The sequence below is a fragment of the Globicephala melas genome, chromosome 19, assembly GCF_963455315.2.
Source record: "Globicephala melas chromosome 19, mGloMel1.2, whole genome shotgun sequence".
Classification (NCBI taxonomy): Eukaryota; Metazoa; Chordata; class Mammalia; order Artiodactyla; family Delphinidae; genus Globicephala; species Globicephala melas.
Genome location: NC_083332.1, coordinates 8,346,304 through 8,373,540, shown reverse-complemented (window position 1 = coordinate 8,373,540; position 27,237 = coordinate 8,346,304). Strand labels below are relative to the sequence as shown.

The 27,237-nt window shown below is 54.5% G+C and overlaps 1 protein-coding gene across 5 annotated transcripts in view; it reads left to right on the top strand.

The window, feature by feature from the left end:
- Positions 1-285: 285 nt before the first annotated feature.
- DHX34 (DExH-box helicase 34) overlaps positions 286-27,237 on the top strand; it is a 32,001-nt gene continuing 5,049 nt past the window's right edge. Inside the window, exons 1-17 of one of the 5 annotated variants that reach the window (XM_060288644.1) lie at positions 312-392; positions 1,575-1,830; positions 3,206-4,188; positions 6,606-6,917; positions 8,379-8,633; positions 11,579-11,681; positions 12,654-12,871; positions 16,031-16,205; positions 17,534-17,727; positions 18,440-18,541; positions 20,287-20,529; positions 20,790-20,963; positions 21,323-21,440; positions 22,628-22,734; positions 25,015-25,296; positions 26,072-26,248; positions 26,463-26,601. In XM_060288644.1, coding sequence (XP_060144627.1) covers positions 3,484-4,188; positions 6,606-6,917; positions 8,379-8,633; positions 11,579-11,681; positions 12,654-12,871; positions 16,031-16,205; positions 17,534-17,727; positions 18,440-18,541; positions 20,287-20,529; positions 20,790-20,963; positions 21,323-21,440; positions 22,628-22,734; positions 25,015-25,296; positions 26,072-26,248; positions 26,463-26,601 — 3,304 coding nt within the window. In that variant the 5' untranslated portion in view covers positions 312-392; positions 1,575-1,830; positions 3,206-3,483. Of the gene's footprint in view, positions 450-1,574; positions 1,831-3,205; positions 4,189-6,605; positions 6,918-8,378; positions 8,634-11,578; positions 11,682-12,653; positions 12,872-16,030; positions 16,206-17,533; positions 17,728-18,439; positions 18,542-20,286; positions 20,530-20,789; positions 20,964-21,322; positions 21,441-22,627; positions 23,038-25,014; positions 25,297-26,071; positions 26,249-26,462; positions 26,602-27,237 lie in introns of those variants that run through there. The other 4 variants (XM_060288645.1, XM_030873780.2, XM_060288646.1 and 1 more) reach the window with 4 other exon arrangements.

Here is a 27,237-nt window from a genome sequence, read left to right as displayed (position 1 = left end):
TAATAATTATGAATCATAATAAATAAATAACGGGACCGTTTTAATAGTGTCTGGGCTCCGGCCAGCTTCCTAGTTCGGCTAAAACCCCAGCGTCCGGGCGATGCCCAGATGCAAGTTCTAGCGCAACGTAGAGCAAGTCTCCACCGTCACGCCCCCACCGAACCCCTAAAGGGCGCAGCGTCACCCGAGGCTCCGCCCTAAGTAAGGCGGGGCCTGAGCGTGCTGTACGCAGGCGCAGAGTGAGTCTTGGGCGCTCGCAGCTGCTCACTGGTTCGAGTCTGCAGTGGGGCGGGGCTGGGCTGTGAGGATGGCGTGCGCAGGCGCAGGACCGGTTTCGGGAGCGTGAGGGACCCTGCGGACCGGAAGTTGAGGCGTTCGAGGCGGCGAACGAGGTGAGGGGGCGGGGCGGCTGCGCAGGTTGGTGGTGGCGGCGGCCGGAGTCCGATCAGGTCCGGGAACATCTTGGGAGCGAGCTGAGGGGGGAGGGAAATCCCGAGATGAGGCAGTGTGTTGGAGGAGGCCGAGCAGCCGGGAGACACAGACCGAGGTGGAGCCTGAGCGTTCCTGAGAGAACCTGAGGGTCAGAGAGCCTGAAAGAAATGGAGGCACGGAAGGAAGCTTCGAGAAACTGAGGGACCGAGAGACAGGGAGGTTGAGAGAGGAGGGAAGCCGAAAACTGGAGAGATCGAGGGCAAGAGGCTGATGGGTCCTACCGAGAGAGGCTTAGAGGGAGTACGAGAGAAATGCGATCGCACCGGGAACTTGGGAAATGGAGGGAAACGTAGAAAGATGAGAGTGGAAACTAAGGTTGCGAGAAAAGTGTGTATATGTGTGTATGATGTATATGTATGCATATAAATATATATGAGTGATTTAGAATAGTACCTGATACATGCGTCAGCCCTAAGTAAACGTTAGCTATTGTTAAAGCTTCAGACAACTGAGTGACAAAATTTTAGGGAGAAATGGAGAGAGATGGGAGAGTCACGATGGAGGAAGAGAGTGATGGAGAGAGACGAAAACGGAGAGTCGGAAAAAAAAAATTCAAACAGAAAATGAGACAGTCGGATGGAAAACTGAAGTAGAGTGGCATCGAATGGAGGAAGACAGCTGGAGAGAAAATCAGACTAAAGAACAGAATCCGAATGGGAGAGCATTAGATAAATGAAAAGACATGGGACCAGGCAAGGAAAGGGAACAGAGATGAGGGTGGTGAGCAGGATGGACCAAAACAGACAAGAGACCTGAAGATGGAGAGCCAGACAGGAGAGAAATAGGGAAGCGGAGAAAACCTCTAAAAGCCTTAAGCCTAGGAAATACAGGCCAAGAGACCAAGAGATGGTCCGAGACACAGTTACAGAGAAACTAGTAGATCCAGGAAGTCGAAAAGGTAGTCTTAAGAGAATGGATTCCTTGAGAGTCATGAGGGTGCTCTCCTTCCGGCCCACATGCAAGGACAGGCAGTTAGCAGTCTGGGAGGAACGCTCTCCTCCATCTAATTGTCCTTGTCTTCTTCTGAGAAACACTGGCTCAGCATCACAGCAGTCTTTCAAGGCCTTTTCCTTCCCTTCTAGGACAGGAATTCCCTCTGAAGGCGCCGTGGCATCACGTAGCCCAGGTGTTTACCAGGAAGTGATGTGCACTCCCCACGCATCCCCACACATGGCTACTGCTCCTGTGGGAAACAGCTCTGCCAGTTCACAGGTTCTTCAGCTGAAAGCCTCACCTGGCTCTAATAACTCCCAGGGTTGGTCTGGGTCCCTCCGAGGCTACAGAGATGGAACCTCAGAACTCTTCTGTGATGGCCCTCAGAGACTGAAGGCAGAGAAGGTGAAAGCATTGCTAATGAACCAGGGTGAATCGTGGCCATTTGAGTGTCATTTGTTTCCAGGTTGTATGCCCGTGGTTCCTCTCTCTGGACTTGTATGCCAGTTACCCATTTAGCTTCTCTGTGCCAGGCTAGGTGATAAACATTGCAGTGTTTTGAGATGGGTATTGCCCCCATTTTATAGATGAAGAAAACCTCAAAGGGTTTAATTTGCCAGTGGTCACACATCTGATAAAGCTGCAATTCAAACCCAGATCTGTTTGACCATGAAGTCTTTACCGTGGAAGTCTCGGGACCCTTTTAAGATCATAAACTCTTTGAAGAATCTGAGTGATGGGCTTCGCTCCAGAAAATTGCACATACGCGGGGATGTGCTTTGTTAGTTAGGACTTACGCAGCTAAGAGTCAGAAACCAAACCTTAAGAAAAAGACATTTTCTTGTGTAGCCATGAAGTGGAGGGTTGGCGGGAACTAAGCCTCAGGCATTGAATGATGTTGCCAAGCTTTTCCCCGTCCCTCTTCCACTTCTCTCCTTGTAGTGGCTCGGTGACCATCCTTGTGTGTGCCTCACTGTGCCCACGTGCAGCATTTTCTGTGGGATAGATTTCTAGGAAAGACTATTTAAGAGCTACTACAAACAACTCCCTGTTTATATTGTCCTTGCTTAGCCACAGTAAATAAGCCTTTGTCTCCTAATAACAGTGTAAATTCCAGGGAAAGGCCCTGATTGGCCCTCCTCAGGCCAATGTGTCCGCTCTTCAGACCAGTCACTGGTTAAAGGGGGAGTAGGGTACTGTGATTGGCCAGGCCTTTGTCACTTGCCCAACCAGTAGGAATTCTCTTCACTTAAAGGCAGTGGGAACCATGTGGATTCCAGGAAGGGCTGCTCTCCAAAGGAAAGTGCATAGGTTTTTCTGGAAAAAAAAAAAAAAAAAAAAGAAAAAGAATTGCCGGGCAGGCAAAAACAAAACATACATAATGCAACACTTGCAAAACTGTGCACTTGATTTCAAAGTGCAGGAGCCCTGAAACTCAGTGGACCACAACTCTCTCATGTTATCACCTCTCAGGACCACGTTCTGCTGTTGACTGGCCACATGACCTACATTCCTTCAGGTCAAACATTCCCTCCTCCGGGGATCCTTCCCTGACTCCCAAGCACAGTCAAGGAAGGCTCCCTCAACCCCCTGGGCTTCCTTTATCACAGCCTCCATCTCGGGATTGTCAGAGTCTGGGGAAATGACCACCTGTGGGTACTCGGTGTGTCCTATTCATTGCTGTCCCTCCCCCCATTCCAGTGCTTGCAGAACAGCAGGCTCTCAATAAATGTTTCTAAAAATGAATGAATGTCTTCTGTTCTCTCCCGCAAACATTCAGGGCCCGAGATCCCAGCATGAACTTGTGTCCATCCCAGAGATCACCACAGGAGTCATGAGGTGCCCTGTGTGTCACCAGCTTGACCCAGGCCTCAGGGCATTTACTCTGCCAGCACCTGCCGTGATCCTATCGCACCCCTGAGGAGGAAATTAGCTTTTTGAAGACAAAGTGCTTCCTTATTGCAGGCACTGGCCTCTCACTGCAGGAGGTGAGGAGTATCTGGTCTAGGTGATCAGAACTGAGGCCAGTTTTGTGACAACACTGGGATTAGCCACGGCATGCCGCCTCCCAGAACAAGGGAGGGCAGGGGTCCCCGAGACCGACCCCCGGCTCCCAGTCAGGAAGAGGACCCAGAGAAATGGGACTGGAATTGTCCAGAGACACGTCGCCTCTTCGAGGACGCCTTCTTCGGTGATGAGGATTATATCCGGCAGGGTTCTGAGGAGTGCCAGAAGTTCTGGACCTTCTTTGAACGCTTGCAGAGATTCCAGAATCTCAAGACCACCAGGAAGGAGGAGAAAGACTCTAGGCATCCCAAGCACAGCATCCCGGCACTGGCCGACCTACCTCGCGCTTATGACCCACGCTACCGCATCAACCTCTCCGTCCTTGGCCCCGACACTCGGCGCTCTCGGGGGCTAGGCAGGCGCCTGGCCCCGGAGAGAGTGTCTGAGTTCCGCCAAGCCCTGCTGCACTACCTGGACTTTGGCCAGAAGCAGGCATTTGGGCGGCTGGCCAAACTGCAGCGTGAGCGCATGGCACTGCCCATCGCCCAGTATGGGGATCGCATCCTGCAGACACTGAAGGAGCACCAGGTGGTGGTGGTGGCAGGTGACACGGGCTGCGGCAAGTCCACTCAGGTGCCCCAGTACCTGCTGGCCGCTGGCTTCAGCCACGTGGCATGCACCCAGCCCCGGCGGATCGCCTGCATCTCACTGGCGAAGCGGGTTGGCTTTGAGAGCCTCAGTCAGTACGGCTCACAGGTGAGTGGGACAGAACAGGTTTCCAGTTTTTCCCAGTGACCTCGCGGAATAAGTTGGTTGCCCTATGGCAGTATTGTTACGAAAACCCTTACCCTTTGACCCAGCGATGATTCTTGTAGAAATTTATCTATCGATTGGCCTGGAGATGGTCCAAGTGACAAAGGCACTAACATTACCCAATATAGCACCTTAACAGTCAAAAATCGGAAATGCCTCCGTGTTTATCAGTCTTTTTCTAGGCAGTCACAAAAAAAGAATGAGGATGCTTCCTACTAATGAGTTCTAGGGTTCTAATCCTGGCTCGACCACTTAAAAATTTTTGTTTTTGAAGTTATCATATTCTCAACACAGAAGAATGCACGTATCATACGTATATAACTCTGTGAATTTTCATAAGTTGACTGCATTTGTGTAACTAGCATTCAGGTAAAAAAGTCAAACTTACCAGCACCCCAGAAACCTCCTCGTTTCGCCTCCCAGTTACTGCCTTGAGGCCTCAAGAGTCATCACTATTCTTAGGGATAGATCGTTATTTTAGTGCTAGATTATCAGACCTGCGTTAGTGATAGAATATCACAGATTATTTTCTCCTCTTTTTGTTACTTTTTTGAAAATTTATTTATTTGTTTGTTTTGGCTATGCCGGGTCTTAGTTGCAGCACGCGGGATCTTTTAGTTGCAGCATGTGGACTTCTTAGTCACAGCATGCATGCGGGATCTAGTTCCCCGACCAGGGATTGCACCGGGGCCCCCTCCGTTGGAAGCGCAGAGTCTTACCCACTGGACCACCAGGGAAGTCCCTCTTTTTCTTACTTTTTATAAATGGAATCAAAAAGTATGTTCTCTTGCTCACTATTGCCAGTTATGGCCTCTGTTGCTCAATATTAGTTTTGTGAGACTCACCTATAGTATCATCATGTAGATGTACACCATTCATTCACACTGTTGTATGGTATTCCATTGTGAAGGCACCACAGATATTGGTTCCTTTTACTGTTGATGGGCATTGCGGAGAGTTCTAGTTTTAGGCTCTTGTGAATGGTACCACTACGAACATTCTATAACATGCCTTTTGGTGTGTTTTGGTACATGTTTCTGTTGGGTATATATCTAATAAGGGTAGGATCACTGGGTCATACCAATACTTGTTATGGTTAATCATTTTCATTTTAGATTTTCCAGTGGGTCTGTAGTGATATCACATTTTAATTTGCATTGTGAGTTTTGTTTTGTTTTGGCTGCGTTGGGTAGTAGCTGTGGCATGCAGGATCTTTGTTGAGGCATGCAGGATCTTTCCTTGTGGCGCACGGGCTTCTCTCTAGTTGTGGCATGCAGGTTTTTCTCTCTCTAGTTGTGGCGAGAGGGCTTAGTTGCCCTGCGGCATGTGGGATCTTAGTTACCCGACCAGGGATCGAACCCATGTCCCCTGCATTGGAAGGCGGATTCTTTACCCCTCGACCACCAGGGAAGTCCCTGCATTGTGAGTTTTAATTTGTGTTTCCTTGATGACTAAGGACATTGAGTGCCTTTTCATGTATGTATTAGCCATTTGGAGATCCTCTTTTGTGAAGTGTCTATTCAAGTCTTCTTCCCATTTCGCTTTTGTGTTTTCTGTGCTTTTGTTCTTGATTTATATGTCTTTATAGCATCTGGCTATGAGGCCTTTGTAGGATTTATGTATTGTAAATCTTGTCTTCTATTCTGTGAGTTTCCTTTCATTTTCTGAATGGTGTCTTTTGATGATGGTGTCTTTTCATTTAAATATAACACAGTCTGTCATTTTCTTTTTATGGTTGCCACCCTTTGGGTTCTGTGTAAGGAATTTTTGCATACTTTAAGGTCATGAAGATGTTCTGTTTTTTTCTAAAAACCTTTACATTTAGGACTGTAATTCATCTGAAATCTATGTGTGTATGATGTGAGGTAGGGGTTAAGACACATTTCCTCTCAATAACACTTTTTAGCGATTTTACTTTGGATGACTCGTGTCAGTTTCTCCATTTCTGAGGTGAGGGTAACACTAGTGCTTATACTGTGTGGTAGTTGTGAGGATGGAGTGAGTTGATACACATAAAGATTTAAAGTAGTTCCTGGTACATAGAAAGGACTCAAAGAAGGGTTAAGCATTACTATTGTAATTAATTAGTATCATACGTCAGGCTCTGTGCCAAGTACTTTATGTGCATTAGCACATGTAATTCTCACTGCATCCAGGAGGAAAAAATACGCATCTGTGGGATGGAGTTGCCCAAGTCAACAGCACTAAGTGGCAGAGGTGGCATTTGAACCTAAGCCTGTTGGACTCCAGAGTCTGATGTGGGACATTTGCTCAGATTTTCAATTTGGGGAGGGCGAGGGGCTGTGGCCCAGGCCCAGGTCCTCTCCCGACCACACGTTCCCATTGCCCCCCACTCCCAGGTCGGCTACCAGATCCGTTTTGAGAGCACACGCTCGGCGGCCACCAAGATTGTGTTCCTGACAGTGGGGCTGCTCCTGAGGCAAATCCAGCGGGAGCCCCGCCTGCCGCAGTACCAGGTCCTGATCGTGGATGAAGTCCACGAGCGGCACCTCCACAACGACTTCCTCCTGGGTATCCTCCGGCGCCTGCTGCCCCAGCGACCTGACCTCAAGGTCATCCTCATGTCAGCCACCATCAACATCTCGCTCTTTTCCAGCTACTTCGGCGGTGCCCCTGTGGTACAGGTGCCCGGGAGGCTCTTCCCCATCACGGTCAGTGCCCCCCTCGGCCCTCCCCGGACTTCCCACCTGGTCTCTGGCCACCCTGGACATGTCCCTTCTCTTCTCTTTTTCTCTGTTTCCCATCTCTTTGATTAATGATGTTCTCTCTCGCTCTCTTTTTTAAAGTTGCTGTTTTTGGAGCATTTACAGTGTGCTGGATAGAGTGCTAAGTGCTTGTTAGAGGAGACCCCAAAATTTAAAGGCTCAGATAACATAGAAATAAATTTTTCTTATATAACCCAAGCCAGCCAAGTGTGGCTGGTCCAGGCTGATGGGCAGCTCTGTTCTACGTGGTCGTTCAGGGACCCAGGCTCCTCTTTTCTCATTGCTCTCCCATCTCACAGGGCAGGGTTTCTAGACTCAGCGCTTTGGACATTTGGGTCTGGGTAATTCTTGGCTGCCCTGTGCATCACAGGGTGATTAGCAGTATCTCAGAAGTGGTAGAGCCAGGACTTGAATCCCACTCACAGACAGACATGTCCCTGTGCCCGATAGCTTCTGTTTGCCCTTCCAGATCTCCTTGTCCCTTCCCCACCTTCCTGTCTTCCCTGGGAGGCACAAACGGACCCCTTTCCCCTCTGCCTTCTGGTTGGCCAGTGGGAAAAGGAGAGTCAGCCCCTCCCCTGAGGTCTCCAGTGAACTGTGACCCTCACCCGAAGTCACAGCTCCTTTTCGAGATGTCTCTCCACACAGCTCTCTCCTTTATGTTTTTTTTTTTTTTTTTTTTTTTTGCGGTACGCGGGCCTCTCACTGTTGTGGCCTCTCCTGTTGTGGAGCACAGGCTCCGGACACACAGGCTCAGCGGTCATGGCTCACGGGCCCAGCCGCTCCGCGGCATGTGGGATCCTCCCGGACCGGGGCACAAACCTGTGTCTCCTGCATCAGCAGGCGGACTCTCAACCACTGCGCCACCAGGGAAGCCCTCCTTTATGGTTTTGATAACCACTACTTCCTCTTGTTTTGGGGCCCAAGAATTGATAAGAGCTCTGAGGTTCCTAGCCCCAGGAGATGCACTGTCCCTTGTGGCTTCTGGGTCTAAATGCCCATCGGTCTGTCTTCTAAGTAACCATTAGAAACAGTGAGGTTACTTTCAGAGAAGTGATTTCTAGTGTTTTAATCCCAACTCCACCCCTTAAAATTTTGTTCTTGTTGGAGTTATACTCCAGATACAAAAGAGTACCCATATCACAAGTGTACAGCTCAATTAATTTTCACAAATTAAATACCTGTATAGAGCCAGCACTCAGATTAAAAAACATGAACATTACCAGCACCCCAGAAACCTTCCAGTTACCTTGATACTTTGACCTTTTATTACATCCTCCTCAGATACCGTCTTTGTCTGCTGCCTGACTGATGTGTGTCTTCTCTGTCAGCCTGTGGCCTCCTCGCCCCATTGCTTGGGAGCTGGAGTGACAAGGTATGCTCCTGCCTGGGGCTGTCTCCTCACAGGTTGTGTACCAGCCGCAGGAGGCCGAGCCGACAACATCCAAGTCGGAGAAGCTGGACCCGCGGCCCTTCCTCAGGGTGCTGGAGGCCATTGACAATAAGTACCCACCCGAGGAGCGGGGTGACCTCTTGGTCTTCCTCAGTGGCATGGCGGAGATCAGCGCCGTGCTCGAGGCCGCCCAGACCTACGCCAGCCACACCCAGCGCTGGGCGGTGCTGCCGCTGCACAGTGCCCTCTCTGTGGCCGACCAGGACAAGGTGGCGCATGCAGCCAGGCCACGTGGGGCAGATGGGGGTCTGGGGGGGCTGAGGGCAGCTAATGCAGGACAGATATGACCCCACAAGCCAGGGCTGTGGGCTGCAGAGGGGCTGCTCCCATCTTTGAGTTCCTGATGAGGTGGGAGGCATTGGAGCTGAGCTTTGGAGGACAAGGAGGGTTTGTTTTTTTTGTTTTTTGTTTTTTTTTGCGGTACGCGGGCCTCTCACGGTTGTGGCCTCTCCCATTGTGGAGTGCAGGCTCAGCGGCCATGACTCACGGGCCCAGCCGCTCCGCGGCATGTGGGATCTTCCTGGACCGGGGCACGAACCCGTGTCCCCTGCATCGGCAGGCGGACTCTCAACCACTGCACCACCAGGGAAGCCCCAGACAAGGAGGGTTTTGAGTAGGAGAAGAGGGAGGAAGGCAGTCCAGGTGGGGGGAACCAGCTTGAGCAAAGGCCTGGAGGTGGGAACCTGTGAGTGGGGTGTGGGGAAAGGTGAAGAGACTGCCTGGTTAGAATGGAAGGGTGCTGGGAGAGAGGCCTTTGGGTCGCTGTGTTAGTTATTGATTGCCGTATAACAAATTACCCCCAAACCTAGCAGCACGTGTACTGTTACATGCATTATCTCACATAGTTTCTGTAGATCAGAAATCTGGGAGGAGCTTAGCTGGATGGTTCTGGCTCAGGGTCTCTAATGAGGTTGCAGTCAGATGTCAGCTGGGGATGCTCTCATCTGAAGGCTTGACTGGGGCTGGAGGATTATCTTCTCAGATGGAGCTGGCTGTTGGCTGGGGGCCTCTCTAGGGGGCTGTTTGAGTGTCCTCACGATATGGTGGCTGGCTCTTCCCAAGAGACCAAAGTAGAAGCCACAGCATCTTTTATGACCTAGCTTTGGAAATCACAAACCATCATTTCTACAGTATCTCTTAGTGTTTTTTGTTTTTTGTTTTGTTTTTAATTTCCAGATAGTAGATAGTTTTATTTTATTTATTTAATTTTAAATTTATTTATTTATTTATTTATTTTTGGCTGCATTGGGTCTTCATTGCTGCACACGGGCTTTCTCTAGCTGTGGCGAGTGGGGGCTACTGTTCGTTGCAGTGTGTGGGCTTCTCATTGTGGTGGCTTCTCGTTGTGGAGCATGGGTTGTAGGCACGTGGGCTTCAGTAGCTGTGGCTCGCGGGCTCTAGAGCACAGGCTCAGTAGTTGTGGCGCACAGACTTAGTTGCTTCACGGCATGTGGAATATTTCTGGACCAGGGCTCGAACCCGTGTCCCCTGCATTGGCAGGTGGTTTCTTAACCACTGCGCCACCAGGGAAGCCCTATGCCTTAGTTTTTTACCCGGTCTGCCCTGTTCAGGGGGAAGGTACTGGGTGAGGGTGTGAATCCTGGGAGTTGAGACTCCCCCAGGCTGTCCTGGAGGCTGACTACCATAGTCACCTCCAGAAGAATCCCTTCAGGTCAGACTTGGTTGTTTAGTGATTAAAGAAACAAGCTTTGAGCACCTCCTTAGTGCTCCCCTTGCTCCAAGGGGCCTCTTTGGGATACAGTGGGAGCTGAGATATGGTTCTTCCCCTCAAGCTGCTGGTCCACTGAGGGGGGATAGACAAGTAATTGACAATCCCACAAGTGGTAGAGGAGAACTCTGGATACTCTGAGAGCAGAGTCTTGGTGGATTCAGGAAAGGCTTCCTGGAGGAAGGGACTCTGTACGTGGAGACCTGAGAAAGCCCCATTCTAGGAAGGGGGTGAGGAGAAGCGTGTCCCAGCTGAAGCGTGTGGAGCACTGGTTTTGTGCTGGGCAGAGTCCTGAGCTCTGTGCACTCCTTGTCTCTAAGCTTCACAGCCGCCCTGTCTGCCAGGTCCTGTTGTCCCCATTCAATAGATACAGAAACTGAGGCGTAGGCACTTATGCAAAGTCACATAATTGGCAGAGCCAGGCTGTAGAACTTGGTAATTTGGTACCAGAGCCCATACTCTTAACCAGAGGGTGGCAGACTTCCTGTGAAGAGGGCAGATTTTTAGTTTTCATGGGCTCTGTGGTCTCTGTCGTAACTACTCTACTATTACAGGTGGAAAGCAGCTGTAGACTGACCTGGTGAGGCTGCGTTCCATTAAAACCTGATTTACAAGAACAGGTGGCAGGGTGGATTTGGCCTGCAGGCTGCAGTTGCTGACAGCCGCTCTTAACCACTGTGCTTGGCTGTCTCTTGGGTCCATGAGAAGGGCTTGTGCAAAGGGCCTGGGGTGAGAGAAAGATGGGACAGCTGGGAAACTGCACTCAAAGTGGCTGGGTCCGGATTGTGAAGGGGAAGTCAGGAGAGATGGGACTGGAGAGGTGGGCAGGGTTAGACCACCAGGGACCTTGAAGACCCATTGTGGTGGTGGGCTTTGTCCTGAGGGCACTGGAGGGGGGTCACGGGAAGGTTCTGAGCAAGGTGGCGGGCAGTGCCAGTTTGTGCTTTAGCAGATCCCTCTGCTGCATGTGAAGGCTGGATGGGAGGGGATGAGACTAGAGACCAGGGAGGAAGCTGGAGCGGGATTAGGGTGGGAAAGGAGGGGCGTGGAGCAGGGCAGGGGCTGTGGGTTTGGGGAGGAGGGAGTGAATTCATGAGATGTTCAAGATGATCTGGTGTGGCGGGGTGGGTGAGAAGGGACAGGACAGCCCAGGACGGGACAGGACAGCCCAGGACAGCCCAGGACAGCCCAGGTTCTGGTCCCGGTGATGCAGTAGATGAGGAGCCATCTCTAAGATGGGGGCCCGAGTAGGGAAGGGTTCAGTAGAAGGTGCTGAGGCTGTTTTAGACATATGGCTGTGAGGTGCCCGTGGGACATCCAGGAGGCCACTGGACACATGGGTTAGTGAGTGCCAAGTTAGTTGTGCAAAGGGCCTGGGGTGAGAGAAAGACAAGGCACTGATGCCGCCTCTTCACTATACCCCAGGTGTTCGACGTGGCCCCACCTGGAGTCCGGAAGTGCATCCTCTCCACCAACATCGCTGAAACCTCAGTCACCATTGATGGGATCCGCTTTGTCGTAGATTCTGGTAAGCGCTGCCCCCCCAGCTACCTCAAGGATCTGGTGAGAAGTGTGGGGTTTGGAGCTGTGCACATGTAGTGAGGGAACTCTGGACCACAGCAGGGAGGAGGTAGTGTTTAGGGCTGTGTAGCAGTGGCAGCATCTTAATCTTGCTCAGGCCTTCCTAGCTTGCTCCTGCCTCAGGGCCTTTGCACTTACCGTCGTCTCTGCAGAGAGCTGTCTCTCCCCAGATTTTTACACGGCTCACTCCCTCACCTTATTTCAGGACCTGCGCAAATGTCTCCCCATTAGAGAAGCCCACTTGTTCACTTTATCTAAGTGATCTCCTTTCACTGTCACTTCCCTTATGAGGCTTTATTTTTCTTCATAGTATGGGCATTATATTTTATATATCTTGATCTATTTAAGATCAAGATCTGTTATTGTCTGTCTTCCCAACTAGACTGTTCTCTGGAAAGTCAGCATAGCCTAGTGGCGAGGAGGCACTGGGGCCAGCCTGCAGGTACACTGCCGGCTGTGTGACTCTCAGTGCGTCCGTTTGCTCATTTGTAAAATGGCAGTCATAACAGCACCTCCCTCAGGTGTTGAGGGTTAAAGACGTTAATACATTTGGGGGCTGAGGCTGGAACCTGGCACAGGGTGAATGCTCAGTAAATGTCAGCAGTTATCTTATTGTATTGAATCTGATGCCACTGACGATAAAAGATTCCATAATTTTATGTTGGATGACTGAACCTCTGAGTAAGAAAAGGCTTGAGAAAATAAATGAAAAGATAAATGAATGAGGAAACTAAAGAATACATTAACAAAATGGTAGGGTGGGGCCAAGAGTAAGCTCTCAGTTAGTGTTACTGGAACAAAGGAGTAAGTGAGGGTGTCAGTGAGTGAACGGCTGGGTAGAGGGCCAGGCGCATGGAGGGCCCACGTGGCTCCTGCACACACTTTCCCTTCCCTCCCTGCTACCCTCCTGCCCACCCAGGGAAGGTGAAGGAGATGAGCTATGACCCGCAGGCCAAACTGCAGCGGCTGCAGGAGTTCTGGATCAGTCAGGCCAGTGCTGAGCAGCGTAAGGGCCGGGCGGGCCGCACGGGCCCTGGTGTCTGCTTCCGCCTCTATGCCGAATCGGACTACGATGCCTTCGCCCCCTACCCTGTCCCGGAGATTCGGAGGGTCGCCCTGGATGCACTGGTGCTGCAGGTGAGGCAGGGGCTGGTAGGGGACTGCATCCTGAGTGCTGGTGCCAGAGAGGAACCCAGGAGGCATTTAGACATGGTTTCAGGGCCAGGAAGGGCAGGGCTGGCCAGGCCACTGAGTGGAACTCATTCCTTCCAAATGTCAGATCCCGTATTGAGGGGAGAACTGTTCCCCCAAATCCACAGGGTCATGGGTCATGTGACTCAGTCACAATGCTTTCAGCTGTAACAGAAAACCCATCAAGAAGTGGCTTTTAAAACCGGGGTTTTGGGCTTCCCTGGTGGTGCAGTGGTTAAGAATCTGCCTGCCAATGCAGGAGACATGGGTTCGAGCCCTGGTCCAGGAAGATCCCATGTACTGTGGAGCAACTAAGCCCGTAAGCCACAACTACTGAGCCCGTATGCCACAACTACTGAAGCTTGTGCCCCTAGAGCCTGTGCTCCGCAACAAGAGAAGCCACTGCAGTGAGAAGCCCTCGCACCACAACGAAGAGTAGCCCCCGCTCGCTGCAACTAGAGAAAAGCCCGCGCACAGCAGCGAAGACCCAACACAGCCAAAAATAAATAAATTTATTAAAACGAAAACAAACAAAAAAGAAAACGGGGTTTCTCAGTACATTTTATGTCATGGCTTAGACGTCATTTGCTTAGATTAGGCTGCTGTGACAAATAGACCCACTCACATAACAGCCAACACAGCAGAACATTAGTCCTTGGGTTGGTGGGCAGCTTCCTTTATTCAGAGACCTGGGCCTTTTTCCTCTCACGGCTCCATCATCTCCCTGGGGCGTCTTCATCATGTGTGTCAGCCAGCGATGGGGAGAGAGCGTGGGACTTACGTTTGGGAGGGTGTGAGGGCCAGGTCCACAAGCAGTGTGCTTCCCTTCCACTCACCCTGGCGAGAGCTCGGTTCTGTGGCCACACCTCACTGCAGGGGAGGCTGGGAAGTGTAGTCTCTGTGCTCAGGAAGAAGCAGAAATTGAAAATGGGGAACAGCAGGTGGCATCTGCCTCAGGCTCACACGTGCCCAGGTGAGAGAGAGGCATGAACCAGCCCCCTTTCCTATGGGTGATGCACACTCATTGTTTCTATTCATTTGATTTCCTTTTAAAAAATGCCAGTTGCGACCCATGTCATGGAGTTCCTGACTCACATAACCTGCTGTTTGAAAAATGCTGACTTGAACAATACAGAAAACGTACCGTTTCACATAACAGGAAACCTTGAGCTAGGGAAATTCCAGGCTTGGTTATTTATTTATTTATCTATCTCTATCTATCTATCTATCTATATATTTTTTTTTGGTTGTGCCAGGTCTTAGTTGCAGCACTTGGGATGTTTTTTTAGTCGCGGCATGCGAGATCTAGTTCCCCGACCAGGGATTGAACCCCGGGCCCCCTGCACTGGGAGCGTGGAGTCTTACCCACTGGACCACCAGGGGAGTCCCCAGGCTTGGTTATTTAAATAGAATGGTGATGTCATAAAGGAACAGGGTTTTTTCTAGCTTTCCAGCCTCAGCTTATCAGCAGCTGTCCTAATAACGATGATGATGATGATGATAAAAAGCACTTACCTCGTACTTCCGGGGTGCTAGCTCTGTTCTAGGTGCCTGAGTTATGTATGTAAGTTTTGCTCCTCACACAATCTCTGTAGTAGGTAAACTTATTCCAATTTACGGATGAGAAACAGGATGCAGAGAGGCCAAGCAGCTTGATCCATGTGGTATGGCTGGCAAGTGGCAGAGCCCGGATTCCATCTGAGGCTGTCAGGCTCCAGAGTGTGCCTCATGAATGCCACCTGGCTCTGGTAGCCACGGGCAGCACCTCCTCCTCCTTTACTGTCTGGCTGCAGAGGCGATGAGCTGCCCCTCTTTGTGGGTCTCATTTTTTTTTTTTTGGCTGCGCCGAGCAGCTTCCAGGATCTTAGTTCCCCAAGCAGGGATTGAAGCCAGGCCCACGGCAGTGAAAGTGCAGAGTCCCAACCACTGGCCTGCCAGGGACTTCCCAGTTTGTGGGTCTCATTTTTAAGGCCGTGGGAACCTTTTCCAGAAGCCCCCTGGCTGGTCTCCCATCCTGTCTTGTCAGCAGAACTAGGTCACGTGTCCACTCTGTGACCTGTAATTGTCCGGGGTGGCGGGGTGGCATTGCCCAACTGGATCAGAGCAGTGATTCGCAGTCTCAGCTACACTTTGGAATCACGAGAGTGCTTAAAAAAACAAAAAACAGCCGTGCCCTACCCCTCACCCAGAGCTTCTCATTTAAAGGTCTTTTAATGAGTATTAGTGATCTCCCAGACAACACCATAGCTTAGTGAGCAGGGAGGAAGGTGGTGCCACTGGCTGCTGGGTGGATGCCAGAACCTCTGGTGCCCTCCAGATCAGGCCCAGGAGAGCAGGTCACCTTACCCAGAGCCTTTGGCGGATCCCCTAGTCTCTCTGAGCCTTGTTCTCACCCTCTCATGGTCATGGGAGCCACCATGCCAGCCCTTCCTTCATCCACTCACCAGAGAGGCGCCGTTTCCCTGTGCCATGCCAGGCCTGGTGATGATACGTGTTTCACTGCTTTCTCCCCGTGACCTGCTACCCCTCTGGGCCTTTGAATCAGTCGAGATGCTTTGGTCAAAAGTGAGAGAAACCCAACTCAAACTGTTGTTAGCAGAAAAGGGGCTTTTATGGATTTGTGTGTCCATGTTGGGGGGAGGTCTAGCTTAGGAAAAATTAAGGATTTCTCCATCTGCTGTGAATGGGCTAATTTCCAGGCAGTGGAAAAACTAACCACAACAGCTCTGGGCTTCCATCCTGGCCCCTCACAACCAGAGAGGATGCTGGAGCTTCTCTCTCTCAGCTCCAGTCTGCAAAGTCCCAGGGAAGGATTCTGAATGGCCCAGCTCAGGTCATGTGCTCATTCCTTAGTCAGTTGCTCTGACCAGGGGCTGAGAAACCTCAGTTGGTCCAGCTTAGATCGTCTGCTCGCTCCATGGCCAGGGTGTGGAGAAGAGCTGCTAGGCAGACAGACAGATACTGGCCCTCCTTCCCTGCTTCTGTACAATGAACCTTGACATTGGGCATTTTAACGTATCACAAGTTTGTGATCCCTGAGTCCCCCGGTGTTCCACAGTGGCTCATGTGTTCCCCGTTCCTGACAGGGTTTGGTTCTCATTCCAGATGAAGGGCATGAGTGTGGGGGACCCCCGAACCTTTCCCTTCATCGAGCCCCCCCCACCAACCAGCTTGGAAACGGCCATCCGCTACCTCCGGGACCAGGGGGCCCTGGACAGCTCAGAGGCCCTCACCCCCATTGGGTCCCTGCTGGCCCAGCTGCCTGTGGACGTCGTGATTGGTGAGGACCCCCCCTTGGGGTGATCCCATAGGGTCCTGGGAATGGGTGTGGGACACCGCTTGCTCTGAGTGCCCGGGGTCAAGTCTGGTCCTTCTCTGGGCCCTGTCCATTCATTCTCAGGTCCTCTGGGTTAGGTCCTGTTCTAGCGCCAGGGAGATAGCAGTAAACAAAACAGACATTTCCCTCCTCTGCACAGCCTGTCCCCAGCTCCACGTGGTACCCCCTCTATTGTGGTTGGATGTCAAAACCGCCTGCCTCTTCCTCTTGCCCATCCTGAGTCACCCCTGCCCCTGCCGAGGAACTTGCTGACCGAGGCATATTTGTCTCGCCCAATTCTCCTGACTTGAGACATTCTGTGTCTACCAACAACCCACGGCCCAGAGAATATTGCTCGCTGAGTTCTACCACCTGGGCACCACTTCCCAGGGGAGCTTTCTGCCTGCGTCAATGTCGTTAAAGTCCCCATCATTGCGACACGCTGGAGCGTCAGTACGGGCAGCAGCCTGGATACCACCAACCCTGAGGGCCACCCACAGCCATGGAAATGGTTATTTTTGTTTATTTTAGAAGGAAACAGGGCTAGTGCAAGGAGAATCAGATCTGAGAAGAAAGAGAACAGTCTGTGAGCATTTGCTTTGCGTCAGTGGAAGACTTTGTGGCCCTTATTTCATCTTCACCTGGTGAGGGGAGGGCCTCTGGGCGCTCCTGTTGTACAGTTGAGGAAAACGAGGCTCAGAGAAAGGCTGTCACTCGCTCGCCAGGGAGGCACGCCCCAGCCAGGCTGGCACCGTGGGTCCCCAGGCCCTGTGGAGCAGGCGACACAGATGATGCAGTGCTGGGCAGTTCTGGGCCCCGGTGGCTCAGTTACCGTTCTTCCTCTGTGCCAGGTGGAGCTCCCAGTGCTTCCCAGGTGAAGCACAGTTCATCCTCACAGCAGGTAGATGCTGCGGTTAACCCATTTCACAGATGGGGAAACAGAGGCACAGAGAGGAGGAGGGGCTTGCCTGAGGTGACGGAGCTAAGGGGTTCTGGGACAGCCTTGTTTTACTGCCCTACTTTATCTTATGAGGCTACATGTGTAACAGGAACTTTCTGGAAAGGTAGGCAAGGGGAACAGTGAGGGTGAGTCAGATGTGTGACATGCAGGCCACTGACCTTGGGGCAGGTGGAAACAGTCTTCCATCACATTGGGATCCGATTCTGGGTTTGATTCTGTCCCTCTGGCTCCCAAGGCCCTTTGTGGGTGAGGTGGAGGGTGGGTCAGGGGCCCCAGAGGGCTGGGGACGCTGTCAGGCGCCCAGGAGGCTCAGCGCAGTGTCTGCCCCCAGGGAAGATGCTGATCCTGGGCTCCATGTTCCACCTGGCGGAGCCTGTGCTCACCATCGCCGCCGCCCTCAGCGTCCAGTCGCCCTTCACCCGCGGCGCCCAGAGCAACCCCGAGTGTGTGGCGGCGCGGCGACCCCTGGAGAGTGACCAGGGTGACCCCTTCACGCTCTTCAACGTCTTCAACACCTGGGTGCAGGTGAGGTTGACAGCAGGGTGCCCCCGTCTGGCTGTCGTTCTGCGCGGGGCCAGGGCCTCCCTGCGGCTGTGGCTCCTCCTTGTGCCCCCACCGCCACCCCAGGGACGACCACTGAGCCCTCCGCAGGCCGGGCCTGTCTGGGGAGGACCCTGACTCCACCACTCATGGGACCAGCACGTGCAGAGGCCCCCGCCTGAGGGGGAGCCTGAGGTTTCTAAAGCACTGACGAAAGCCAGTGCCATCTGGAGAAAGTTTAGATGCCTTAGGCTGGGGGCTATATCTTGAGCACACGTTCCCTGACCGGGCCGGGTCCTGTTCTGGGCAGTGCTGGGGACCCAGTGGTGACTAAAACTACCTGGCCTGGCCCTCCTGGGGCTCCCAGCTCAGTGCAGGAGAGAGACTGTCCCTGGACAGTGACCAGCCAGAATGGGCTGTGATGGGGAGTCCAAAGGGGCTGGGAGAGCCCAGGGAGGGTGTCTGACCCCATGTGGTGTCTGGGAGGGCTTCCTGTAGGAGGGGGCAGTGGGGCTGAGACCTGGAAGAAGGAGGAGAGCAGGTGGTGCTGAGGGAGGGCCGGCAAGCCTGCCTGCCATCCTCCCAGAGGCTGGTGTTTGGGCTCACACTGGGTTCATCTGGGCAGTGGGTCGGCACCCCCATCCCTCCTCCCAGCTGGCCAGGCCCTGACCCCTCTGGTGGCCGGACCTCCACCCAGGTGAAATCTGAACGGAGCAGAAACTCTCGCAGGTGGTGCCGCCACCGGGGCATAGAGGAGCATCGGCTGTATGAGATGGCCAACCTGCGGCGCCAGTTCAAGGTGAGGCCCGGGAGGAGGGGTGAGGGCCGACCTGCCCAGGCAGACAGGGCCAGGAACAGACCTGGCGAGCGGGGGTGGGGGGCGCTGGAGTGGGGTGTGCATGACACCTTCTGCGGCACGGCTTCCCATCCTCTGACAGTCTTCAGAGTCCCACCCTACACCCGCCTCCCCTACCGTCACATCACCAGGTGTGGAGTGCGGCCCGGGCAAAGGAGTAGAGATCCAGGAGGGGTGGACAGGGTCACAAGCCGCATCCTCACGAAAAGCCGCCTTCTCTGGAGTGGGGGAGCCGAGCTGGCCGAGTGCCAGCAGGCCGCACGGGGCACCAGATTTGGAGCCGGACATCCCAGCAGTGAATCTGAGCTCTGCCGCTTGCTAGCAGTGCAACCCTGGGCGAGTTACTGGGCCTCTCGGGGCCTCAGCTTCTCACTCTGAAAACGGGGAGGCCAAAAATAGCCCCTGCCTCCCAGCGTTCCCATGAAGATTAAATGAGTTAATACACCTAGAGCATTTAGAAGGGCCCGACACCCAGGTGTTCCCATACAAGTGTTTGCAGTTTTCATCGTCATTATGAGGATGTGGTTCGGGCTTCCCTGGTGGCGCAGTGGTTGAGAGTCCGCCTGCTGATGCAGGGGCACAGATTCGTGCCCCGGTCCGGGAAGATCCCAGACCGCGGAGCGGCTGTGCCCGTGAGCCATGGCCGCTGAGCCTGCGCGTCCGGAGCCTGTGCTCCGCAACGGGAGAGGCCACAACAGTGAGAGGCCCGCGTACCGCAAAAAAAAAAAAGAAAAAGAGGATGTGGTTCCACAGCTTGCTTGTGTTGCTAATATTCCACGGACCTCTTTCCATTCGAGCACAGAAAGATCCAGTGCCGAGCACTTCTCTGCGGTCGTGCCACGGAACGAAAATAAAAGAGCCCCTGGGGTAACCGTTCCTCTCGCCTGCGGGAGGGCAGATTGAGGCCCAGAGTGGACGGTCAGCACCAAGGCCTCCCACGCAATCACGGGGGGCTCCATGTTGGGGACCACCAACATCCCAGCTGTTCTCGGCATCTCTCAACATCTCTGACTTTCTAAAGAGCGACGGTCCAACCTTTGTTGAGCCCCAGATGCTGAGAAACTAATGAAAAGTGTGGGTCCTTTTCTCTCTCTCACTCTGAGTCACATATGATATCCTATCTCTCCTCGTTGGTCAGGGCTCGATGAGAAACAGAAGATCCAATGCAGTAGGTCCCTGGGAGACTGTTTCCAAAGGCGTGGGCAGTAGGTCTCTAATGTGCATTGGAATCACAGGGAGGGTCCGTGCTATCCAGATTCCTGAGATTCTGATTCAGTCATTCTGTGATGGGGCCCAGGTCTTGGCATTTCTGAGCGTACCCGGAGCCTGGTGACGACTGTGTGCAGAGGAGGCCCCGGGGAGGACCCTGGGTGGTGATGGCTCGGCCTCCTCTCCTCCCTCCTGGCGGCTGGCCCAGGTGTTCCGTTGGCCGATGACAGAGACGGCTCTTTCCTGGAGCAGTCGTGTGCCCGGCACCGTGCGAAGAGTTGTTCTCATACAGCCCCTTTCAGCCCTAACAGCCCTAGCAGGGAGGCCCCAGGAAGGTCCCTGTTCTTCATTTGAGGAAAAGTGTGGCTCTAAGGGTGAGGTCTTGTGCCACCAGCAGCAGGCCCCAGACCGGAACGTGCTGCATCCAGAGCACGCTTGGCCTGCCCCGTGTCCCTCACTCGGGCCCCACCCGCCCCCAGGAGCTGTTGGAAGACCACGGGCTGCTGGCCAGGGCCCAGGCCTCGAAGCCGGGGGACAGCTACAGTCGGCTACGGCAGCGTCGGGAGCGCCAGGCGCTCTACCAGCTGAAGCGCCAGCATGAGCAGGGCCAGGGACGCAGGCGCAAGGTGCTGCGGCTCCAGGAGGACCAGGACGGCTGCTCCAGCGATGAGGACCGGGGCGGCGCAGCCTCCCAGGGGGGCGGCGACAACGTGGACATCCAGGTGAGGCGCCGTGGGGCTGACTGGTGCCTGGGGTGGGTGGGGATGGAGTTGATCAGAGCGGGGATGTGGGCTGCCCTGGGGGTCTTATGGGACATGGCCTTGCTCTGGGGTCTGAGAGGACACAGCCCTGCCCTCATTCAGTAGGCAGGTTTCCATGGACAGGAGTCTACAGAAACCCTTGGATCCACAGATTCCAGTACAAGCCCCTGGGGTAGTGGGGAGGGCCCTCAGGAACCCACCTTCCCCCGTGTTGCCACCAGGATGTGAAGTTTAAGCTCCGGCACAACCTGGAACAGCTGCAGGCGGCCGCCAGCTCAGCCCAGGCCCTGACTCGGGACCAGATGGCCCTGCTCAAGCTGGTGCTGGGCCGGGGCCTCTACCCACAGCTTGCCATCCCGGACCCGTTCAACAGCGGCCGCAAGGACTCGGACCAGGTGGGTCTCCTTCCCTCTCCCCGTCCCTGTGTGTGTTCTGTCGTCTGTCACCCCTTCCCAGCACCTGCTCTGTGCTGGGGATACAGCAGTGACTGAAACAGCCCTGGCCATGCTCTTGTGGGGCTGCAGTCTAGTGGCGGGGGCAGGGGATAGACTCGTTCCCAGACAGATGACCAGAGTGGTTGGGGTCGGGACGGGGACCCAGGGGCTGAGGGGGACCTGATTAGCCTTGGAGGAGGTCAGAGAGGGCTTCCTGGAGGAGGAGCCTTCTGAGTTGAGATGAGGAGGAGGGAACCTGGCAGTGGGAAGAGCAAGTCTGAGGGCCTCTGTCACCCAGCGCCCGCCTTCGGCTTCTCCAGATCTTCCACACCGAGACCAAGCAGGGCGCCGTGCTGCACCCCACCTGCATCTTTGCCAACAGCCCTGAGGTGCTGCACACGCAGGAACAGGAGGCCAGGGGCGGCGATGGGAGCCGAGGTACCATGAGCCCAGGCGGGGGTTGGGGGAAGCCCTCCATCGGGGATGTGAGGGGCAGGACAGTGACCTCAGGGTGCCCCTCGCCGTCTGGGGTTACCCCCTCGCTCCTCCCCACATTCAGCTTCGCTGGGGCTTCTGACGTGGGACCTGCAGGTCCCAAGAGCCAGACCTGGCTGGGTGGCCTTGGCAAGTCCACCCCTTGCTGAGCCTCGCCCTCCCTGTGAGGTGCTGGCTGCCCTGAGCCCTGAGCCCGTCCCAAGGCCTGAGCTTTTAGCAATTAGAGCAGCGCCTGCCAGGAGACCTGTCCCGGGAGCCCCGTGAACTTCAGGGCCTGGTCCTGCCTGGGGGGCTCCCCCAGCCCCAGCGTTCAGGCAGTTGGATTCGGTCTACCTTCTAGTGGGATCCAGGCCACAAAAGCTGCTTCAGCTGAGGCTGCACTCAGGCCAGGCCAGTCCCACCAGGGTGCCCTTCCCCAGGGGCAGGCCCTGCCCTCAGGAGCGGGCTTCACGTCTGGAACGTGAAGGTCTAGTTGTGTGCTTTGCCTGAGCGCTGAAACACAGCTCATCCTTCTGTTTGTAAAGAAAGTAACATACTGCACTAAAATGGTAAACAGTAATCCCCAAAGGTACGGTTTATGATTTTAAATACCAAAGATAGAATTTGAAGTTTTTTCTCTAATCTTTAAGTGCTGTAAGTTCCAAGTGAATTTACCCTCTTCCTATTACATTGTTTTACTCCTTTTTGGAAACATTTTGTAAGTTCCAGGCATTCTGCAAGTAGAGAGTGTGTGAGGAACCCTCCATGTTCTTGCCTAGCTGTAGCTGTCACCATTTTTCCATCCTTGTTTATTCTGTCCCCTTGATTTTTTTTTTTTCTTTTTGCTGGAGCATGTTAAAGCAGGTCCCAGACATCTTACCAGTTAGTAATAATAATAAAAATCATATTCATAAGGATTGGTTTTTTGCATCACCACAATGCTGTCGTCACCCTTAACAAAATTAACAATAGTTCTTAGTGTCACTGCATAGCCAAAATCACATCCAGCCCGGCAGAGTAGTTAAGAATAAGCCACAGGCATTTCACCATGACACACGTGAGCACATTCTTTGTGTGGACGTGTGAATGGCCCGGGGGATGACGGGTGTGGGGTGTGGCGGGGAGCTGAGCTGTCCCCTCGACCCTTCCAGATGACAAGGACAAGATGAGCAGCAGGCACCAGCTCCTCACCTTCGTCTCCCTGCTGGAGACCAACAAACCGTACCTGGTGAACTGTGTCCGCATCCCCGCTCTGCAGGTGGGTCCTCGCCCCAGCCTCCCTGCCTCCCAACTCCCCGTGCCATGGCTGTGTCCCAGGGCAGGGGGCCCCAGGTGGGCCTGGAGGAGCTGCCCTCCCCCAGGCTGGCTGCTGTCATTCATCACTCACGGAGTGCCTGCCGGGTGCCAGGACCTCTGGAAGGTGCACAAGGCAAGACCCGGTTCCTGCTCCCCAGGAGCTCACAGCTAGTGGGGGGAGGGCGGGCAGGAGCACTAAACGCAGTGCAGCACTAACTGATAGGGTAGAGGGCGATAAGCGTTTGGGGAAAATAAAAAGAATGGGTGAGGGGATTGGGGAGGGGTGGGTGAGGGGATTGGGGAGGGGTGGGTTAGGGGGCAGGGGAGGGGACAGGTTCTAGTATAGAATGAGGCGATCCGGGTGGGCCTTATTGAGAAGGTGCAGTCAAGTAAAGACCTGAGGGAGGGAGGAAGCCATAGGGATCTCTGCGGGAAGAGTGTCCTGGGCAGAGCGAAGAGCAAGTGCAAAGGCCCTGAGGCACCACGTGCCTGGTATGGACAGGGAACAGCTGGAGCAGAGTCAGTGAGGGGGAGCATGGCTGGAGAAGAGGTCAGGGAGGCAGGTGAGACTGGATCCCCCTCCCCCCCACCACCAGAGGGTTCTGAGCAGAGCCGGGACAGGGTCTGACACGGGGCAGAGGCCAGGAGCCCAGCAAGGAGGCGACTGAGGTCGTAGGGCAGAAGCGGATGGTGCTGGCGGCTGAGAACGTGCTCAGATTGCAGATATACGTGCGTATGTGTGTCTGCAGCCAGGAAGGGGGGTTCCTGACAGCAGTAGCTGCCACACCTGTGTGCCCACTGTGGCCACCCTGCGGTTCCAGGCCTGGCCACAAGTCTCACTTTCTAGGGGAGAAGATGGGGCTGGGTGCAGGGGGCAGTGAGGAGGAGGGCGTGTCCCTTGACTAAGCCACACAGTGAGCAAGTGGCTGAGCCTGAACTCAGGGTCACAGGCCACACCTGAGGCCTCCCCCCATCAGGTGGGCGTCCCCGTTACCCCGAGCCCCTCGCTTCCATCCCAGGGAACATAGAGGGAAGAGAGAAACTCTTCCTAGAGCCCTGGGAGATGTTGTTGACGCTGATTTCCACTGGCACCAAGAAAGCGAACTCTGATCTGCTCCGTTATGTCTTCGTTCAAACATGTACTGAGTGGCCACTTGGCACCAGCCGCTAAGTACTCTTCCGGGTGCTGGGAATGCAGTCGTGATCAGAATGGACAAGATTCCCTGTGTTCGCGGGGCTCATGTATGAGTGGGGGAGGCAGATGGTAAAGAGAAGCACACCAGATGCTGTACCAGTGCCGGAGGAGGAATGAAGTGGGGTGAGGGCCGGAGTGCTGGTGGTCAGCAGGACCTCGGGACAGAAACACGGCTTTGCTGGCTGAGATGCTGCCTGATATTCAATCCCCCCCACCCTGCCCCTGCCCCGTAGTTTCTGACGATGGAGACTTTCAAACATGCACAAGAGTAGAATAGCACACTGGACTCTCATGTTCTATCACCAGCCCCACAGACCCTCGGCCCGCGGCGAGCCCTGCCCCGTCCACTCACCCCCGCCCCATCCCACAGGATTTTCCCCAGAGAAAAGTTGAAAGAAGTGTAGAGGGAACACTCAACATTCCCACTCCCCAGTCCTGCAGCTAACATTCAGTCTTTGCTTTATCACCTCTCCACTCGTCCATCTATTTTAACAGGTGGGCTTTCCTTTGAATTTCTTGATGCATTTTAAAGTAAGTTGCTGACATCAGTACCCTTCACCTGTAAGCACTCCAGCACGCTTCCTGTCAACTAACATTCAATGTTTGTTTATATATTCTGAGGATAAAAGGTATAGAGAGTGACACGTACACATATTAAGCACGCCATCTGACAAGGTTGACAAAGACACACACGTGTAGCCCCAACCCTAGGAAGACAGAGACAGCCACTGGCCTCCAGCGCAGGCGGTGACTCCCCTGCCCCTGACTTCTTGGAACCTGCTCTGTATTTTACTCTTTAGTCTTCATTAGTCTCTTTCTCCGAGTAGAATTTCAGTTCCGTGGGGCGAGGACTGAGTCCATCTTGTTCACGTTGTGTCTCTGGCACCCGGAAGAGTGGCACAGAGTAGGCGTGTGGTCAGTATTTGTTGCAGGGCTGGGTGGGTGGGTGAGTGGGGGGTGGGCAGGAGCCCAGCCAGGCGGGGGGCCTCTCTGCGATGGCATCCTCCCCCTCCCGCCACTGCCTGTCCCCTGCCCCTTCTCTTCCAGTCCCTCCTGCTGTTCAGCCGGTCCCTGGACACCAGTGGTGACTGTTGCCGTCTGGTGGCCGATGGCTGGCTGGAGCTCCAGCTCGTGGACAGTGAGAGCGCTGTCCGGCTCCTGGCGGCTTCCCTGCGGCTCCGGGCCCACTGGGAAAGCGCCCTGGACCGGCAGCTGGCCCACCAGGCCCGGTGGCGGCTGGAGGACAAAGACGACGAGGAGACGGACCCAGTCAACCGCAAGGAGGTGGCAGCCCTGAGCAGGGAGCTGCTGCAGTTCACGGCGTCCAAGGTACCCGCCTCCTGGGCACCTGCACCCCCTTGGCCAGAGGGGCCATCAGCCATAGGGATGAAAGCTCTGGAAGGCCTGGCTTCCAGCTCATCAATATGCACACATTTGCGGGTTTTCAAACCAGAGAGGTTGATGACAAGCCCAGCGTCACACAGCTGGTAAGGGGGAAGCCAGGGTTTGACCCCAGGAGCCATGCCATTAACCCCTGCGGCCCTCATTCAACAGATGTTTATGAATACATGCTGCATGTGTGGTGCAGGTTACCCCTCGTTAGCAGTTAAGGGCGTGCAGGGTGTGAGAGGGAAGCTGTAAGGTATCTGTCTATTCGTGGAGGACAGATGGGAAGAATTCAGACGGAGCAGATTTGAAACTGATCCCCCACCTCTTTAAGTGGCGGGGGGTTGAGAATTGCTCCTGAGTCTATTGCTATTACACGTGGATGGGGTGCGACCCAGTGGACCAGGGAAAGGGGAACAGGCTGACGTGCTGGAGGAGAAGGGGCAAGGTGGCCAGACTTGAAGGTCAGACTTAAGGTCTGGATGTGTTCCCAGCAGTCATAAGGAGAGAAGGGCTCTGGGGAAGGCAGGTGAGATGGGGGATGGGGCATCAGGGAATGTTCTAGACAAGCCTGTGGTCATGAGTATCTGAAACCGTGTTGCAATTAGCCCCCATAACTGAGAAGCCCAGGGGTGGACTTTCGGCACGGCTGGATCCAGGTGCTCCGATCATGTCTGCCTGAGTCTCTCTCCCCTATTTACTGTCTCTCTTTGTTCAGGTTTCCTACAGCCTCCGGCGGCTCACAGGGCTGGAAATCCAGAACCTCTATGTGGGACCCCAGACCATCACTGCTGCCCCCAGCCTCCCTGGCCTCTTTGGCTGCTCTACCCCGTCCCCCCATCCCACCAAAGGGGGCTACGCAGTCACTGACTTCCTCACCTACAGCTGCCTCACGGTGAGCACGGACCCCACCTTGGCCCCTCATCCTCCTGCCCCTGAAAATGCGACGTCAGTGATTCCCCCACCCTCTGCCCCCAACCGCACTCCAGCTTAGTCCAGGGATGCAGTTTCAGAAAGGGGCCTGCCAGCCCCGAGGGGTTCTGGGAAGGTCCCAGGCTGGCGGCGGGGGGCGGGGGGGAGCCAGGCCTGACACAGCCTGCCTGTCGCAGAGCGACGCGGACCTGTACAGCGACTGTCTCCGCACCTTCTGGACCTGCCCCCACTGCGACCTGCACATGCCCTTCACGCCCTTGGAGCGCATCGCCCACGAGAGCACCTGCCCCGAGGCCCCACAGGACGGTCCCCCAGGTGAGGCTGGGGCTGTGGCGGCTGGGGCGCCTGTGTTTGCCCAGCTGTCCGTCCAGCCTGTGGTTGTTGACTGTGCGTCTGGGCACTTGCTCGACATTCTGGGGACTCACGACCTCAGCCGTTTGCCCTGGCTGGGGCCACGTGCGGACTCCGTCACAAGGACCCAGAGCCCGGGACCAGGAGGCCCTGCAGCCACCTCATTCTCAGGTCGTGGTGTCTGTCTCTCTTTGGTCTCTGTGTCTCCGCCTGTCCGGTTGGCCTCTGTGTTCCTGTCTGTTTCTCTGTCTCTCTCTTGCCGTGTCTCTTGTTCTTTCCTCTGTCCCACAGCTCTCTCTGCCTTGGCCACGTCCATCCTGTTGTCAGCCAGGGGACGCTGCAGTGGGCAGGCCCGGGCACAGAGTCTTCTGCGGTGCCCCATGCGCCACCCGCTGGTGCTTGCTGGGGAGATGGCTGTAGGGCCCCGTGGTCCCACCCCAGGGCTCTGTTTGTCTCTTTCCGTCTCTGTGTCTCTGCTTGTGTCTTTCTCTGTGTCCCTTTCACCCCCTGGAACACAGAGTAAAGACTCGCCTCTGTGTGTGTATTGATCAAGGAGGGCTTCCTGGAGGACACAGAGCTGGAGTCCCCAGAGGCCAGGAG